This window comes from Vulpes lagopus, chromosome 4, assembly GCF_018345385.1.
Source record: "Vulpes lagopus strain Blue_001 chromosome 4, ASM1834538v1, whole genome shotgun sequence".
Classification (NCBI taxonomy): Eukaryota; Metazoa; Chordata; class Mammalia; order Carnivora; family Canidae; genus Vulpes; species Vulpes lagopus.
In genome coordinates this window covers 87489844-87508396 of record NC_054827.1, presented here as the reverse complement: position 1 = coordinate 87508396, position 18553 = coordinate 87489844, and the positions used below count along the sequence as shown (strand labels likewise).

At 41.4% G+C, this 18553-nt stretch overlaps 1 protein-coding gene across 1 annotated transcript in view; it reads right to left on the bottom strand.

Moving 5' to 3' along the window:
- Positions 1-15178: 15178 nt before the first annotated feature.
- The window catches only part of HOMER1 (homer scaffold protein 1), a 126356-nt gene continuing 122981 nt past the window's right edge, over positions 15179-18553 (bottom strand). The window contains exon 9 of the mRNA XM_041751782.1: positions 15179-18108. Within this exon, the coding sequence (XP_041607716.1) occupies positions 17920-18108 (189 nt within the window). The 3' untranslated portion in view covers positions 15179-17919. The remainder of the gene's footprint in view (positions 18109-18553) is intronic.

Genomic DNA, 18553 nt, shown 5'->3' with positions numbered 1-18553 from the left:
CCTCTGCCTCTCTCTCTCTCTCTCTGTGACTATCATAAATAAATAAAAATTAAAAAAAAAAAAAAAACCTCCGGTAACTCTAGGCCCGACAACAATTCCACAGTCCTTTACCACTGTCACTCATCCTGACCTTGCTGAATTCCATATCCTGGTTGAAAATCTCAGGAATTCTTTGCTACAGGAAGCTGTTTGGGAGAGGTTTAGAATTCTTTGGTGCAAAAATAACCGACATTCTTTTTAAAAAGATTTTTTAATTTATTCATGAGAGAGAGTGAGGCAGAGACTCAGAGGGGGAAGCAGGCTCCATGCAGGGAGCCCGATGCGGGACTTGTCTAGGGACAACAGGGTCATGCCCTGGGCTGGAGGCTCAGGAAAGAATGAAGGCTGGCAGGAATCCATCAATCATACAGTTACTCCTAAAACTGCTTATGATTTAGAATACAAGATTTAGGGATCCCTGGGTGGCTCAGTGGTTTGGCGCCTGCCTTCAGCCCAGGACGTGATCCTGGAGCCCCAGGATCGAGTCCCACGTCGGGCTCCCTGCATAGAGCCTGTTTCTCCCTCTGCCTGTGTCTCTGCCTCTCTCTCTGTGTGTCTCATGAATAAATAAAAATCTTTTTAAAAAATATAATAAAAGATTTAGAATAAATGTAAATTTTTGTGTGCAGTATAAATATATACTTAAGCTAGAAGAATAACCACCATTAAGTGACGGGAGAGGAGCAAGAAGATAAACTTCCCTCCTATGGGCATATCATGACATAATCTTAATTCAAAATTATTCAAAATTCAAAATTACATTGTGCAAAAGCCATACCATGGTTCTATGGTGGAAGTAGTCCAGTTGGGGACAACATCCCAGACAGGTGTAGGCCAAAATAATTTTTTCCATATTTTTTTTTAAACATTTATTTCTGAGAGGCAAGGACAAAGAGGGAGAAGCAGGCTCCCTGTGGGGAGCCTGATACAGGACTCGATCCCAGGACCCTGGCATCCCTCTTCATGTTTAAAGAAAGACCAAAATCTGTAGAATCGTTGAGTAAACATACAAGTGTTCTAGTGGTTCAGATCTATTTTTAAAAAATTGTTTGGTCTTCCTACAGGCCACTTTGTGACATACCTCTTTTTAGAAATAGGGTGGCCTACCTGGGCAAGCTATTTAGAGCAGTAGTCAGGTTAAAGTAAGGTCACTAGAGTGGGCCCTAGTCCACTATGCCTTGTACCTTTATAAGTGGGGGAGTTTAGATACGAATATGCATAGAGGGAAGAGCCTGTGGAAAGACCTACAGGAAAGATGGCAGTGTACACACCGAGGAGAGAGGCCTGGACAGATCCTTCAGGGTCCTCAAGAGGAGGCAACCCTGCTGATGCCTTGATTTTGGACTTCGAGCATCCATAGACTGAGACTAAATCAAGGTCAGTTAAGCCCCCCGGCCTGTGGTGGTTTACTACAGCAGTCCTAGGAAACAAATACCTCATCCTTCAGGTTTCCACTGAGGTCGCCTCTCGGGAGGCCTCCCACCCTCCCTGGAGTAGGTCCCACCACACCTGCCATCAGTCCTGCTAATCCCATAATCCAGCTGCCAGCACCCCTGCAGTTAGAAGAGCTGCATGACCACTTAGTCCTGACCAATGAAATGGAAGAAGCAGTAATAAGCATCACGTGCAGCCCAAAGCAGTGAAAAGTCCATAAAAATTGCTCCAATATTTGTTTTTTAGTGGCAAATAGAGGTGTCAGGCACTACAAGACCATGGAGCTTTGAGACTGAAGATGAGGAATCCCTCTGTCACCACTTCATTCGCCACTGTATATCAGAGGTACTAACATCGCAGTTAGGCAAGAAAAAGTGAAGGATAGAAAATGATACTGTTTCGCAGATACTGTAAGTTATGTATGTAGAGAAAATTTAAATGAGTTTAAGAGTTTTAGTAAGAATTTCTTGATAATACTCAGTTTTTGAGAATTTCTGTATGCTAACATCAAATAGCTAAAAGTTAAAATTATAAAAGCTATCATTGTTTAAAAACTGACAAACCAGGTGTCTGGGTGGCTCAGTGATTGAAACTCTGCTTTCGGCTCAAGGCGTGATCCTGGGGTCCCGGGATCGAGTCCCACATCCGTCCCCACAGGGAGCCTGCTTCTCCCCCTGCCTGTGTCTCTGCCTCTCTCCATGTACCTCTCATGAGTAAATAAATCTTTTGAGATTTTAAAAATTTTTTAGTTATTCATGATAGACATATTGCTGAGAGAGGCAGAGACACAGGCAGAGGGAGAAAGCAGGCTCCATGCAGGAAGCCCGATGCGGGACTCGATCCCGGGACTCCAGGATTACGCCCTGGGCGAAAGGCAGCGCTAAACCACTGAGCCACCCAGGAATCCCCAATAAATCTTTTAAAAAAATCCTGATAAATCAAGGAAAAGCAGACAATGCAGTAGAAAACTGGGCATGAGACTTGACTAAGGAGGTTAATTCATAGAAGAGATTCAGATGGTTGGTGCACACAAAAAAGGGTCGACCTCATTAGTAATAAGGAGAGCACTAAACCAGAATCAGATGCCGTTATGCCCTCAACAATGGTTAAGATGGACAATTTCAAGTCTTCTTAAGGACTTAGAAAAGAGCTTTCAGACACTACCAGTGGTGGTATAAATGGTAACTATTTTGGAAGATTGCTAGGCATCATCTACAGAAGTTGGATCTGTGCTCCCCCGTGACTCACCTAAAATACGCACACACTTCAGTCAGGAGACCTAGATGAGACTGCTCTCAAAGCCCGCCCCCAGAATACCCCAAATGTGCATCTCATGAGGAATGGACAAACTGTGGTCCATTCCTCACACGTGGTGCAGGCATTCAGTAAAATACTGTAGAATAATAAAAAAGAAGACAGGGACACCTGGGTGGCTCAGCGGTTTGGCGCCTGCCTTCAGCCCAGGGCGTGATCCTGGGGTCCCTGGATTGAGTCCCACATCAGGCTCCCTGCACGGAGCCTGCTTCTCCCTCTGCCTGTGTCTGCCTGTGTGTCTCTCATGAATAAATAAATAAAATCTTTAAAAAAAAAATTACAATGGTCATGTTTGTGTTCTTTGGGTCTGTGAAGCTTTTATTTCTTGACCAGGGTGTGGTTAAGTGGGGCTCCCTTTACAACAATTCAGTGAGCTGTACATTTATGTTAATGTATTTTTCTGAGTATTCATTTTCACAATAAAGATTTTTTTAAAACCCTAATATAGTTTTTTACTACAATTCTAGAAATTGCTTCTAGAATTCAATTGCCAGAAACTTTTGTCTTCAAAATAATTTGCGTGCTTGCTCTACACAACAAAAACCATATAATCTAACATTTCAATTTTTTTTTAGTTGCCAGCAAATCAGAGCAGATTAAGTGCTCCAATGGAAAAAACGACTCATCTCAAACTTCTGGTCTGCAGCATTTTCAGCTTTCAGTTTGCTCTGAGTGTATGCATCCCTGTGTCTGTGAAACTCTCCTTGGTGTCCTAACACGGTGAGTTTCCTTTGAGGAAGTAGGTGGGAAGAGCTTTAAAATGGTCACTAAATAAAAAGATGTTGCAACATAGCGTGGCAATGTGGCTCATAGCAAGGACTCGGACACCTAGTAGAGTGTGTGAATTTGGACAAATTTCTCTGTTTCAATTTGTTCCTCCATAAGATGGAGACGACAGTGAAGTTCATATGGTGGCTAGGCGCATCCAATAGAAGAGTACCTGGTGCATAGTAAATATTATTCTCCTGAAATAGGATACCAGGATTTCTCCCAAAGATTGAGTAATTTACAAGCAGGGACATCTAAGATTAGAACAGATTGCTCCGGGACAGTCTGAAAGGCAGCAATGATCATATTTCCTTCTTTAAGAGAACAGAATTTCATTCACATGTCAAATTGAAAATGCAACAGGCAACATCTATATTAACAATGACCAAAAAATCTTACCTTCATGTTTACTTTTTGTAGAGAATTGGGTGCAACTGACAAGTGCAGAATTTCTATTTTCTGAAGTTCTATGGAAACGCAGTCCTAAAGAATCAAAATATCCAAAAATATAAAGAATGCCAACAAAGGACTTTAAGTTAAATATGGTGGATTGAAACCTGCTTCTCCCTAACATGGCAGTTAAAGGAATAAAAAGCAAAAGAGGAAAAAAACCTGGGGCAGGAATGCCCTGGTCTGCGCAGGAACTACTGATTTAACCGTGGCGGCACCCGTGGGAGTCTGCGGCAGCGCTGCCCGGGAGCCAGGCCTGGGCTTGCAGGGGTGCGGCCTGCAACGGGAGCAACGGGTCCCCCCACCCTGGGGCCTTCCTTGCCCCGAGACACCAGAGGTTCCTCCTGGGGATGGCCGAGCCAGAGAAGACTCGGTCGCTTAGGCGGAGGGGGCAACGGCGATCCTGGGAGGGAGGGTCAACGGGCTAGCCCCCTCCAGCCCCCGCGGCCCCAGAGCAGCGAGCACCCACCATGGGCTTTGCAGACGGCGGGGTGGAGAGGCCCCCGCGAGCGACAGGCCTGGGGAGGCCTGCACAGCCAAGGGAGGCCAAAACCGAATGAAGGTAACGCTCGGAAAACAGGCAATTCAGAGACTGGGGGAGGAAAATTACTCCTATAGGGAAGAAGGTAAAATACTGCATCTGCAAGGCAAGGACGTATCACAATAGGTTCGTCGGCAGAGGCTGGGGACCAAGGCCGGGAAGGCCTGCAGTGGGTTTTATTTAAAGGGTTTCCTCCAACTTTCAAATCAGGTGACGCGGGACCATCTGAAGTGGGAGGAGTAAAGCAATGGCGACTGGTAACCTCATTGTAACCCGGCAAACGGAGACCTAGGGTGAGTTTGTAGCCAGGTGAGGCAAGGAAGGTCCCAGGTGTGTTCACAGGTGTGGGCTTCACTCTGAAGGAGGCTGTGCCCGGCCCGGCCCAATCTCCGCGGGGGGAGGTTTGGTCTTACCCCAGCGCCCTTCAGTAGGTCACTCTGCCTTGGAGGGAAGCCTGTGTCCTCCTGACTGGCGGTAGCAAAAGTACATCTTGGCACCTCAAAAAGATGTGATTGTCTCAAAGATGTGGCTGGTGACAGCACGTCCAAAGTGATGGACCAGGCACAGTACAGGGAACACAGAATTTTTGCTGAGTGATCCTTCAATAGTTAGAGCAAGAAGGTTATCAGCTCTCACAGGGGATTTGGAGAAGGCAGATTTTATACTAATGACTTAACCAACGTGGCCACAATAGGGAAGAGCTAAGAGATGAGAGGAAAGCTTGCTGATCTCACTTCACTGGGGTTACCTCGTTCTCTTAAATGCCCTGTGTCAGCAAACAAATGTTTCATTTTTGCTACTGTTGTGGATATACGGTTGGCTACTGGGGTGTGGGGTCGGGGGATTTTCTCTGAATTATTCGTCAGAATGAACTTTGTTAAATTTTTAAAAATGAAACAAAAAATTCTAAAAAGATTTTATTTATTCATGAGAGACACACAGAGAGGCAGAGACATAGGCAGAGGGAGAAACAGGCTCCATGCAGGGAGCCCGACGTGGGACTCGATCCCAGGACCCCAGGATCACACCCTGAGCCAAAGGCAGACGCTCAACCACTGAGCCACCCAGGCTGCCCCAGAACGAACTTTGTAACTAAAATGAAGACACCAGTTACTACCATAGACCGACCAATGGTCAGTCTTAGAGATAGAGGTTAAAAAAAAAAAACTGTAAAATGATGACATTTCACTTATTTTTTAATTAGCTATTCTTCTTGCCAAACTCACTAAAGAGTTGAGGTAACTTATTATAAAAATATAGGTACTATCAGACCAGTACAAGACCAAACTACTGATAACAAAATAGGAACAGGAAAAAACAAATAGGGACCAACAAGGAAAAAACCTAGAATACAAAGAACTCCTAGCTGAGCAACACGTGATAGCAAATTAAGCCTAAAACCTGGTCTCGAGCTTCCTGGCAGCCAGGGTGATAAGGGAATGATGGATTTATGTAGTTGTCATTGCCCAGAAATAAGCAGCTTAGACCCGAAAAAACAAATTTATTTAGTCTTAATCTCTGAAAACAAATTGTGATGGAGATCTTTTCTTGAAAAAGTGGGTAATGTTGCCCCAAACCAAACCAAAAACCAAACCAAAAAAACAACCCCCCCAAGACCCTGACAGCACATTGACATAACATGCGAGTGTCCCCCGAGCACAGGAACGGATCTCCTTGCAGGAACACCGTGGAAGCAAGGTTGAACTCCACGGACATGGCTTCCGGCCTGGGGATGAGGCAGCTGATTTTCTGGTCAAGGAGAGGTGTCACAGAGAATTTTAGTTTATGACCATGAACTATCTTGGGACTGGAGCCCATTCAGTAGAAGTCCTAGCCGTCAGTTTGATTATTTGGTGTCCCCTGCTGGTTCTTGTCTAGGTCGCGTGGACCCGTCATCACGGGCTTTCCCCGACCCCCATTTTCTCCGCGCATCCCTTTAAATGTCAGGGCTTTCTACAGCTCCAGCCTGTCCTCTTCACCCTCCAGGAGTTCACATGCCTAGGACTTCGCCAACAGTCTGTTTTCTGGTAACTTCCAGATTTAGATCTCCAGCTGGGGAAGCACCTCAAACTCATCATAGCCAGCACAGGCCTCCCCTTGCTTTAAGCTGAGTCTGGAAGCCCACAGGTCCTCCAGACAGTTGTCATGTCCTGCAAGGTTTGTTGGTAGTGGGCACGTGTCCACAGGCTGCACGTAGGATGTGCAAATCATCTTGTTCTTCTCAATTTTGTTCTAAAATATTTTCTGCCCAAGAGCAGAAGCATGGTTTTTGTTATTTCAAGATAAAACCAGCCAGCTAAGGTTTCCTGGCTACACCTCCTCGAGGGTTACAAGTTCGCTCCATATGGTGTCAGAGCGCTTAGGGGCCTGGGAAAAAGAGTGGGGGGTTCGGGTTCTTGGTCCACTTCTACTGATGCTGGCACTCGCTGAGAGCCTTCTGCAGCCAGCATCCAGAGATGTCCATCTGGTCCTTGGTCCCACATCCACAGCGGTGACCCTCTATCCCAATTCACTGGCTTGTCAGCAGCTTCTCCACCTGCTGGGGGCGGGGGCAGGGAGGCTTCTCAGCTATGTCCCCACGGGTTCCCTGTGGGGCTCCAGGGGACTTACTGGGGACTCCCTTAGCGGACACACCACATCACTATTTCTCCTTGGGAGCTGCTCCATCCTCCTGGCCCAGGGGAATTCTTCCATAGGCAAAACCTGCAAAGTGAGGCATGGGTCTTCAACCCCCCATCCTGTCTGGAGGGGGGGGCACTTATTTGTCCAACCTCTCATCTAAGGTCAGTGCGTTGGAGGAAGGGAGCAGCACTCAGGGCACCTTCTTAGTCACACTTGTCACCCTCTCGTCATCTTGCTTCCCTGCACCTCCTCTTGTCTTTCCCTTTTTAATCTCATTTGATCAAAAGTAGAGGACTGACTCATTACTGCCGTAACCACCCAATCCTGAGGGCCAGCGAATAGAAGGCTTTTGCTGTGGCTTGTATTGGGGGTGGGAGGAAGGCAAAGGAAGCAATAAATGCCACGAATGAAGCAGGAATTTAGAATTTTGAATCTTGCCATCAGATACCTCTTGAGTCTCTATTAAGTTCAGCTTTTTCTGGCTTCATTTCATTTTTGTCTCTTACCTGGATTGCTACAATTTAAAAAAAAGTCTTGAATTCTGAATCTGTGTGCAGAACCTTTCCTTAATCCATTTCTCCCAGCTTTATTGACATTTAACACAGAACATTGTGTAAGTTGGGACGCCTCCGTGGCTCAGTGGTGGAGTGTCTACCGAGGGGAGCCTGCTTCTCCCTCTGCCTATGTCTTTGCCTTTCTGTCTCTCATAAATAAATAAATACTTTTTCTTTTTTGTAAAGAACATTATGTAGGGATCCCTGGGTGGCTCAGTGGTTTAGCGCCTGTCTTTGGCCCAGGGCGCAATCCTGGGGCCCCAGGATCGAGTCCCACGTCAGGCTCCTAGCATGGAGCCTCTCTCTCCCTCTGCCTGTGTCTTTGCCTCTCTATGTCTATCATAAATAAATAAAATATTAAAAAAAAGAACATTATGTAAGTTTAAGGTGTGCAGTGGGACGATTTGATACATGTACTCATTGTAAAATGGTCACCACAATAAGGTCAGTGAACACCCCCATCGTCTCATGTAGTCTTCAATTGATTCTTGATAATGTGGCCAGAGTGATTTACCTGCTCTCAAATGTAAATCTAGTCATGATACTTCTGTCCTGCAAGGTTTCAGTGGCATCCACCACCTTCAGTTGAAGTCAGAACTGCCAAGGACCCAAGGCAAGGTCGCAGTCTGGAACGTGGCCATCCCATGTGCTCTGGAGCCCTAGCGAAACCACTGATGGGCCTGCCAGGGCGTCAGGCTGAATTTCAGTGTGTGGCTCTTCGTGATATGTCCTTTCCCCTGGGCTTTCCACCCATCCACCTGAATCTTCAAGGTGGACATCTACTCATCCTTTTCATTTTAGCTCAAATGCCACCTCCTCAAAGACCCTAACCCCCTCCTCTACCTGTTGAGCAGAAGCCAGGACTCCTTTCATAGTGTCACTGTCTTACTGTTCCTGACTGTTGGCTGTGTCTGCCTCCTTCATTGAACCTTAGCTTTTTGAGGGTAGGGACTGTGTATTATCACGTTGGTGTTCTCAGTGTTTAGCTCAGTCCCTTGTGACACTGGAGGTGCTCAGATGTTTGAATAAACAGCCACTGGCAGGGGATACTAGCAGAAGCAAAGCCACCATCGAGGTAACAAAAGGCTGCTGGCCAAAGCACTGTCTGGAAATACTCATTTCAGTATCTATTTGTCCTTTCCCGCCCACTTTGAGGGCTACAAAGCACAGCACTTTGCATTTTCAGCGGTCCCCTGCAGCTGTGCCGGCGCTCTGGGTGGCTGCAGATGGGGGCGCTGTGCAACAGCGGTGGCCCCAGTCCCTCGGCAAAGGCTACCATCTACACTGGGCATCCTGGTTCCTATGGTAGGAAGCACGTTCAGTGACTACCACGTTCAAAGCACGGTGCTGGGTGTTGCTTGTTTTTTTTTTTTTTTTTTTTTTTTTTTTTCTGGGTGTTGCTTGTAATTTAGAAAGAGTTTTAGCAGGACCAGTTAAAACATTTTTTTTCCCTTGTGTTTTAGTTTTCAGGACAATTTTTCCATCTAGAGTTCATTTTCATTGAGGATATAAGAGGCGCTGCGGTGGCATTTGGTAACTGGGCACTAATCTCCCTTGAATATCCCTAATACTATGGTTAGCAAAGGAGCCTCAAGTCAGGAAGAGGGTAGCATGAGAAAGGAAAGAAAATATGGAAATGCTTAAACAAACTGTGATATATCCATAAAATGGAACACTCTGCAGGAGTTAAAAACAGTACTAACTCGGACAGAGCTTCCAAAGAGATCTAAAACCAGCTAACTATAGAACAAGACACACCGATAAGAGAACTTATGTACTCCTCCCCCCAAAATAACTAGATATTTCTATAAGCACATATTATGTATAAAAGCATATAAATGTGCCCAAAGGGCATAATTTGTAGGGATGGAACTGAAAGATCAAGAGTGACTTTTCTATCTGTACTATTAAGAATGTTTGCAAAAAGAAAGCACACATGAAGGAGTAGCATAAAGGTTTTTTTATCCTGATAAGGGACAGCAGGGAGATAAATATTCAAAGATGTATACCATTGTGAAATGGAAAACAATTTTCCTAGGTGATAGGCTGTTAAATATTGGGAACTGATAAATATTTGTACCTTTCTTCTTAAAAAAAGTCTGCAGTTCACAGTTTAGGCAGGATGAAGTGGCCTGTTTTCTCCTCCTTGGCGGTCCTTGACTTGGCCAATCACTTAACCTTGCTCTATCTCAGGCTCTATAAAATCTACAACATGGGGATAACAGTAACATTTAGGTCATGACACTGTTGTGAAAATTTGTTGTCAACTGTTGAGATGGCCATGAGCCATAGACCGTGAAGTTCTGTATTTTATATTTTTACATATAACACAGGATTTCAGTGCACAGAGTATACTCTAAAATAAAGGCTCTGCTAAAAGAGACCAGGATTAATCACTAAATAGAAAAATATAAACAAAAATGGTTTAAAAGGTAGAGTTTATTTGACAATTCACAAGTGATTTGCAAATTTTTATGGGTTATTTGGAGCCAAATTTGAAAACCAGTAGCTCCTCTTTTCTTCCTGGAATGTCTAACATGCTCTCATTTGTTGCCTAAGTAGTGCAAGCTTTGTCTACTCAAGGAATTCAAGCTAATTTTAACTTAAACGAGAAATAAAAATCAAATACCATACAGCAATCTAAAACCAAATACAAAGAGCATTTTTTCCTGTTGTTGTCATTAAGATCACTTCTACCAGAGATAATTTGTATACAATTATTTACGAATCAATATGAAAAAAAGAGTAAAGATCATTTAAGATCACATCAATGTTAACTCTCTAAACTTCCCACAGCAATGCAAACACAAAATCACCTGGTCCTAGTGGTGAGTTAAGTATCCGAAAAACACATTTAAAAAGATACAAGAAATACATGTAAGCCCCTACAACTTGACTTTGAGGAGAGGTGAGCCACAGAGAAACAAGCCAAGTTCTACGAGGTAAGTGTCAACCTCCTTTGATCTGTGGCCCTCTGCCCCTGCAACCTTTTAGGAATGACAGCTACATGGAAAACCAACACATCAACAGAAGGGATGGTGTAGGACACTTAATTTGACCAGTAAAGTAAGAAAAGTGAAATTATTTTTAGAAAACAACAAACATTTGAGTCTGGGTTTATTTAAGAAGAAGTTAGGTTATGTACAAGACTTGATTTCTGTATTTTGTTTCAGCTGCAGAGTGTTGAGAAAGTCCTAATTCACACTAAGCAGTGGAATTCTTTAATAACTCACCTTGAAATAGCAAGATGCTCTTCAATTTACCAGAGATGGCCTTGTTGTGGCATCTGTACAAAAACAGTTTACCTGGAACTCCTGTTAGTTGGGTTTCAATGTTTTAAAATGTTACAAGCAGCATATGTGAGTTTGTTGGTTTTTATTTTTTTCAGTTAAGATAGATTTAAAAATTAAATATTAACAAAGGTTCTCAACACGGTTCGAGTACCAATGCCTTCAGACATGATTTGTTGATTTATTCGTGTGAAATCTGGCTTTTTGAAACTCTACTCTAGGCCCCATGAGCCCGGCTCTTTGGCTATCCACTCATCTTTTGGCCATTCCTTCTCCTTCTCTGTGCACCTGCCCCAAAAAGACATCTTCATCTTGTGTTTTCATTCTTATGCCCTCACTTACCATCACATATGCTGACAAGTCCCAAATATCGATCTCTGGCTCACATTTTTCTCCTAAGCTCCCTCCAGCTCACATCTCCATTTGGCTATTCCACAGGCATCTTAGGCTCAAAACAAAATTAACTCTTCATCTTGCTTTGCCTTGCCTCCTCACCTCCACCCAGACCAACTCCTCTTTCCTCTGGGCACCCTCATTCTAGTTGCTCTCTTATATGATGACAGTGCTTAGGTACTGTGACGTAACTCTCTGTATCCTACACTAGATTATAAGCTTCTTTCTCTGGTCTCTGTTCAAAAATGGGGTCTGGGACATAGCCTGTACTCAATAAATATTTTAGGTAAGAGAGTAAAAGGCCTAAGTTAGATGTCCTTGGATTGCTTACTGATCTATTAACAGACATTAGCCCCACAACTGTATTTCTAGTGAGATGGCATTCTGCTCTGTGAGTCTTTTAAATTAACCCAATTGAAACCCAATCCTTCCTCAAAAAGTTAAACATAAAATTACCGTGTGATCCAGCAATTCCACTCCTATATATATACCTAAATAAATCAAAGCAGGGATCCATACAAATACCTTTACATGAAGGATCAATGAAGAATTATTCACAAGTGCCAAAAGGGAGAAATGACCCAAGAGTCCATCAGCAGATGAACTGATAAATGTGGTATATCCGCACAATGGAATATCATTCAGCACTGAGAAGGAATGCAATTCTGATGCGTGCTGCGATATAGATAAACGTTGAAAACTTTATGCTAAGTGAAATATGCCAGGCACAACGAATACTGTATGATTCTAACTATATAAGGGCTATCGCCTATCTAAGGATTAGGCCATGAGATACTTCCGCAGCTGATCTAATGACTTGATCAACATGGAGAGGCCTTAACTTCTGTGGAACCACAAAGTCACCCAACACGGACTGCAAAACCCACATCCTGCTGAACTACTGTTTAGTCTTGGGGGATGAGTTTTACAGGTTTACAGCTTATTTCACTAGGGAATTTAAGAGATGAATGGTCTTCCCAAGGCCTTTATAAATAGTTTCCTACTTTAATTTTACTGACTGGAATTCTGTTTAAGAAACACAGTGTCCATGGATTATATGAAGTTTGTAAATTAAAATTTAAAAAATCGGGCCTAGGGATCCCTGGGTGGCGCAGCGGTTTGGCGCCTGCCTTTGGCCCAGGGCGCGATCCTGGAGACCCGGGATCGAGTCCCACATCGGGCTCCCGGTGCATGGAGCCTGCTTCTGCCTCTCTCTCTCCCTCTCTCTCTCTGTGTGTGTGTGACTATCATAAATAAATAAAAATTAAAAAAAAAATCGAGCCTAAAACATTTCGCATAGACATGACCTACAAACAAAGTGCCCTAACAGATATTCTAGAAGCAAGGCAGTTAAGCTAGAGGGAAAAACTGTACCAGACACACGAGCAAGATCTCCACCTTTTGACTGGTGTACTGGATGACCAGACTGATCACTGTGGCAACACAGCAACACAGCAGGTGCAATCACTTGAGCCTCTTCCCTTCCTTTCCCTCATCCCCCTTCCAAAGGAACACCCCTGCAAGGACCCCTATATATGAAAATGAAATGTCAGTTAGTACAGTGCCTGTCACATAGCACAGATTCAACAAACACTCCTTTCTGTTCCATTTCATACTGAAGTTGCTGAAAAAGCATTAACTCCAAGCACGTCTGCTTTCTGGCCACGTTTCATCAGTCATTCCATTTAAGGTGTAACAATCAAGTTAAGTCCTATCTATGAGTCACTGAGACAGGACACTTCCTAAATATGCATATATAGTAACATAGTTATAAAGCACAGATAACAAGACACAATCATTTATGTTGATAGAAAAAATATCCACAAAAGACATTTTCCTGTGGTACAGAAATGGGCTTAATTTTGCATTTATTAGGCACTCATTATCACCTTAATTTGGTGCTATTAGGAGAAAGCAGAGTAGTAATTCTACCCCTGGGTAGATTTGATGTGAAAGTAACTGGCAAAAGTAGGTCAGAATTCCACAGAATGGGGAGTTGTAAACGTCAGGTGTCTTATATTAGGTTATAAATCCTGACAAGACGAATGACAGGATCTCCTGAAAGCCTTTAAAATTCGCTAAGGCAATCCCAACTTGTTGAGTGAAAAGCAGCAGGTGTCTCTGGCTAGCCTGATGTGCCTTCTGTAAAGACTGAGGTGAGATGCTCCCACTCTTTGCTGGCCCTGCTTCCAAAAAAATATCCTCTCCTCCTCCAGAGTCACTCTTGCCACCACTAGAATGTGTCCTTTCATCCAAAGGACAGAGGGATCAGAATTGACTGGAAAGGTACTACAAGCTTGTGGCCTGTTTCCTATTCTAGTCCAGATGCAACTTCTCTTCCTGTTTTGGGTAAAAATAAAGTGTTTCTTTTCTCTCCAGTGTACTAAGCAGAAGTCACTAGGCAGGGATCCCTGGGTGGCTCAGCGGTTTAGTGCCTGCCTTCGGCCCAGGGCATGATCCTGGAGTCCCAGGATTGAGTCCCACGTCGGGCTCCCTGCATAGAGCCTGCTTCTCCCTCTGCCCGTGTCTCTGCCTCTCTCTCTCTCTCTCTGTCTCTCATGAATAAATAAAATCTTAAAAAAAAAAAAAGTCACCAGGCAGTGTAGTGCTGAGTTTTTCTTGGATAAAATCGTTAGCTATTTTACTAGGTAATATATAGAAAACAACAAAAAAACATTTCTTTAATTCAATAATGATGCTTATATTTCTGTTACATCTACATATCAGTTTCCTATAAAGAAAAACTGTCATCTAAATTTAAAGTCCAATTTTAAATCAGAAAAAATGCCCTTTCACAATTTCAAGTAAGGTGAATGATTCATCTCTTTCCTTCCCAAAATGGTCGTTTTTCTAGTAATTCAAAAAATATTCTCTCACTTGGAAACGATCTTCCTAATAATCATTGCACAGTATCCTACCTGAGAAAATTTTTGGAAATATATCATTCTTAACTACTTCTTACCTGAAAGTTTTCTTAAGATTTTATGTAAATTAGTTTACCTCATGGATGATAAAGAAACAATGCTGAACATATAGAAGACAAACATTCAATGAAGACTATTTCATGACTTCAAGCACAGACCATCAGGAATGGTAAAATCATTTGATACCAAAGAAACAAAAGGATTTCTTAAAAAAAAAACAAAAACAAAACCAAACACTGCCACCAAACAAATTTTCCCCAGGGCCTGCCTCCGATTCCAGACTGGAGGGAAGATGAGGTCTGCAGGGAGAGAGCAGCTGAGCTGCAATCAAAAAGTGAAACAAAAACATGGCCCTAGCACATGTGTGAAAGAATACATTTAATTTTAACCAGTGCAAAAAATGAGTTTTCAAAGGTGGTGGTTTAATTTTGAACGTCCCTTTGATTTCTACTTGAAAAAAACCTGCAAGCTTTTCCTCTCACTGCTTCCCAAAGTTCAGTGACAGCAAAACATTAAATCTATGGTGGTGCTGGAAGTTCTGCTAGAGGGACAAGGAGGGATGCAACCTCATGCACTTTTTTTAATCTGCTGAAAGAAAGAGAGAAAAAAGAGAGAGAGAGAGAGAGAGTAGAGAGGGAAGAGAAACAAAAACTAATTTTCCAGGCAGGGAAATACTTATAAAACCTTTTATGTCAAAGTCAGGATTTCACAACATAACACACTAATGCGAAATCCAGTAGCACCTGTAAGAGTTAAGCAACTGCTGCCATCACTTAAATGCTTTTTAAAAAATATCTGTAAAAGACTGAAGGAAAAAAGGATAAAGTACATTCTCCAGAGAACAACAAATGTATTTCAAAATAAAAACTGTATTTTTGTTTTTCCTTTTTTCAGTTGTTTTTTGTACAAGAATTCATAATTATCATATAATAACTTATACACAATGGGATCGATCTCTGCTCTCCTTTCCTGTGTCACTTCAAGTCCACATGTTCAGGCTACAGTCCCCAGCATCATTTTTGGATAAATATATTACCACAGTTTGATCTAAATATAGATACATTATATAATACTTGTCTCTGGGAAAAATCAGATTTTAATATTCAAACCTTTATTTATATAATACAGAAATGGAGAAAACTACAAGAGACACACAACCTAATTATGATTTGTAGATGACGATTTCTAGATACTCTCCTACTATAAATGAATAAAATAGTCTTAAGATTTTATTTATATGTGCACTTGTGTCCACCTTATCCCATATACTGTACACGTCTAATGACAATCTGGGAATTTAAAGGTGCAGCCCTCAAATTGTTAAATCACTAAAAAAAAGAAAAAACTTAGGCCCTATTGAACAAGGAAAAAACTCACAAAATTTCCAATTTTAAATTTATCAGTAGGAAAATATTAAAAATAATTTTCTGTATATACATATGGGTATATGTATATATTGTATATATTGAATTACACACATGTCTCACATATCAATACAATTCAAGTGGAGACATTTTGGTGAGTTATTTTCCCATTAAATGACAACTATGTCAAAATTTAAAAATATCTTATTACATCATTAAAATAATTCACTTACCATTTCAACAGCTTACACTGTTGTTGTTGTTGTTGTTTAATTTTTAACTCTTCGTAACTAAATTCCCTGATCCCTAGTATTATATCCCCTATTTAAATTAAAATCTGGTGCTCTGTTACTCAGGAACTGATGGATAAAATCACATCTACTTCAAAATTCCATCAATCAAATAAATTTTATTACCTGATTTATCAGAGAAATATCTCAACTCTGAGCTTGTGTACCTAAATTACCCTCCCTATAATAAATAGGTGAGGAAATATCATAAAATATATGGAGGTAACTTACATGATGTCATAGCACATATAATACACGATGATTAAGTGTCTGATATAAACCTTTCAGAGACACCTGAAAACTCACTTTAGAAACTAACTTTAGAAACAAACCATTTATTTTTCACTCTAATATAAATTAATATGTATGTACTTACATACATACACGTACATATATAAAACAAAATTGTCTAGTGTTAATTTGCTGTTTGTGAGTGAAAAAATGGTTACAAATTGATTCATTAGCTTAATTTTGTACTTAACAATTCCATCATTTTGGGGTACAAACAAAGTCAGTGCATTTGTAGACTCCATAGAGTCAGAGACTCAGGCATACACTTTAAAAAAGAACCCTCCTCAACATCACAGGCATTGTACAGCAAGAATATATGGACTCTGATGCAATCCCTAACTCCATAAGCAGGCTAGACAGCACTTGGCTTACTTTTAAAATAGCTTCTTAAAAGAAATCTATAAAGAAATGCATGTTTGCTAAAAGTCTTTTAAAATTACATCAAAACAACATTAAAACTTGTTCATTGAGAAGAGCCTATTGAATTGAATTCCTGTTTGAAATGCCTAGTTAACAGTTCAGAATATTGCCTTGTGAGGTTTGACTAGAGATGTGGTTGATGTGAAGACCCAGACAGAGTACACGGCTCCAATCCCCATAGTCCTCTGATCGGCTGTTTGATGGAAATGGATCCCCTTTAAAATTGCTATACACCTTAAAATGATCTGTAATAAACAGTTCCCCAATTACCATTATTAGTTGTAAATTGAAATGCATTGATCATTCAGAAAAGATTTCTTGCAAAATATATAAATAAATGTAACTGCATATTCTGTAAATATACTTAACATTGCTAGACCAGACCGTCAATGACGGGCTGCTGTATTTCAGTACTGTGTGTCAAATTTATTAGAAATTTAAAAAGAAAAATTTCCGAGGGACTCAGCTGCCTTCATTAGTTGGCTTTAAAATGTGTAATAAAATGGGAGACAATATCTTCTCGTAAATACATGGAATCAATATGGAAAAGTAAACTATACAGCAGACAAGATTAAAGAACACCAGAGTGTACCAGAGTGGTCACCGAGTGAAATATCTTCCAGTATAAAAAAAGGGAAGAACTCTATACACCCAGTTCTAGTAAGTATGTTTCAATTAAAGATGCAGCTCTCTCTCACTCCTGGCAAGAATTAATTGGTAATGGCACTGCTTCTCAGCAGTGCAAAAATATCCTGAGAAATTATTCAGATTACAACAGAAGACAGGGCTTTCATCACTAAGTTTTTGCACAAAACACAGCTTTAGATATCATAAATAAATAAATTTAAAAAGCAGATAACCTTCACTGTGTTGAACACAAAAAGGGGATGTGACCCAGACACTGTTAATTCTCCCATTAGCTAATATCAGAAAAAAAAAAAAGATTGCATTAAGTGTCTATTTATAACTTTCTAGTTAACTATGGCCAATAATATACATGGAGGTAATTTGTAGTTCAAGTTTTTCATCTCTTTTTTCCCCAACTAGCTACAAGCTGAATTCTAAAATTTACACTGAAATATACAATTCCAATTTTCAAAAGATCATCCTCCTGGAGAAGGAGTGATATTCAAATTTTATGTGCGATCTTGATGCAGAGCCCAAACAGTCCTATGAAGAGAGACAGTATATTTTTTAATCAATTGGCACTGAAATTTAACTTTCCTTAGCTGCATTCTAGTAGCTTGGCCAAGTTATCTCGTAATTCTGTTAGTTCAAATATTTTTCCATCAAGAATTTCTAAGAGTGTCTTCAGGTTATTGCGAAAAGCTTCTTGTTCATTCTGACTTTTCTCCAGACGTTGCTCTAAGTCAGACAGTTGTCCCTCCAGGTCTTTGTTCCGAATCTCTACTTCCTTTAGAGACAAAAAGTGTGATATAGATACACAGGTCAGTTCAGGACTCAGAAAACAATGTAACCTTTGTGATTACTCACATGGTGGTAGTTAATGCAGTGTGATGAGCAGGAGGATGAGCTTCTGAATCTCAAGCTAACACAATTTAAGGAGATTCTTAGAATTCTGTTGCCTGAGAAATCCATGGTTTACCCACAGGCTTATTCATGAATCCATCTATCCACCCAAAAGAAACTTCCCGACTGCTTACTTTGTGCCAGGCAACACTCTGGACTCTTCGAATGCCGATGAGGATTAACAATCCGTTCTGTGGATTAGCTACATCTCATTTCAATTTCTGCCCACTGCTTTTTCCTAATGCACAACTGGTAGCCACCTCAGGTGAAAGCAGTCAGAGAAAAAGAGTGTTTTTTTCTCCTTACTGGCAATTCTGGAGAAAGACCTG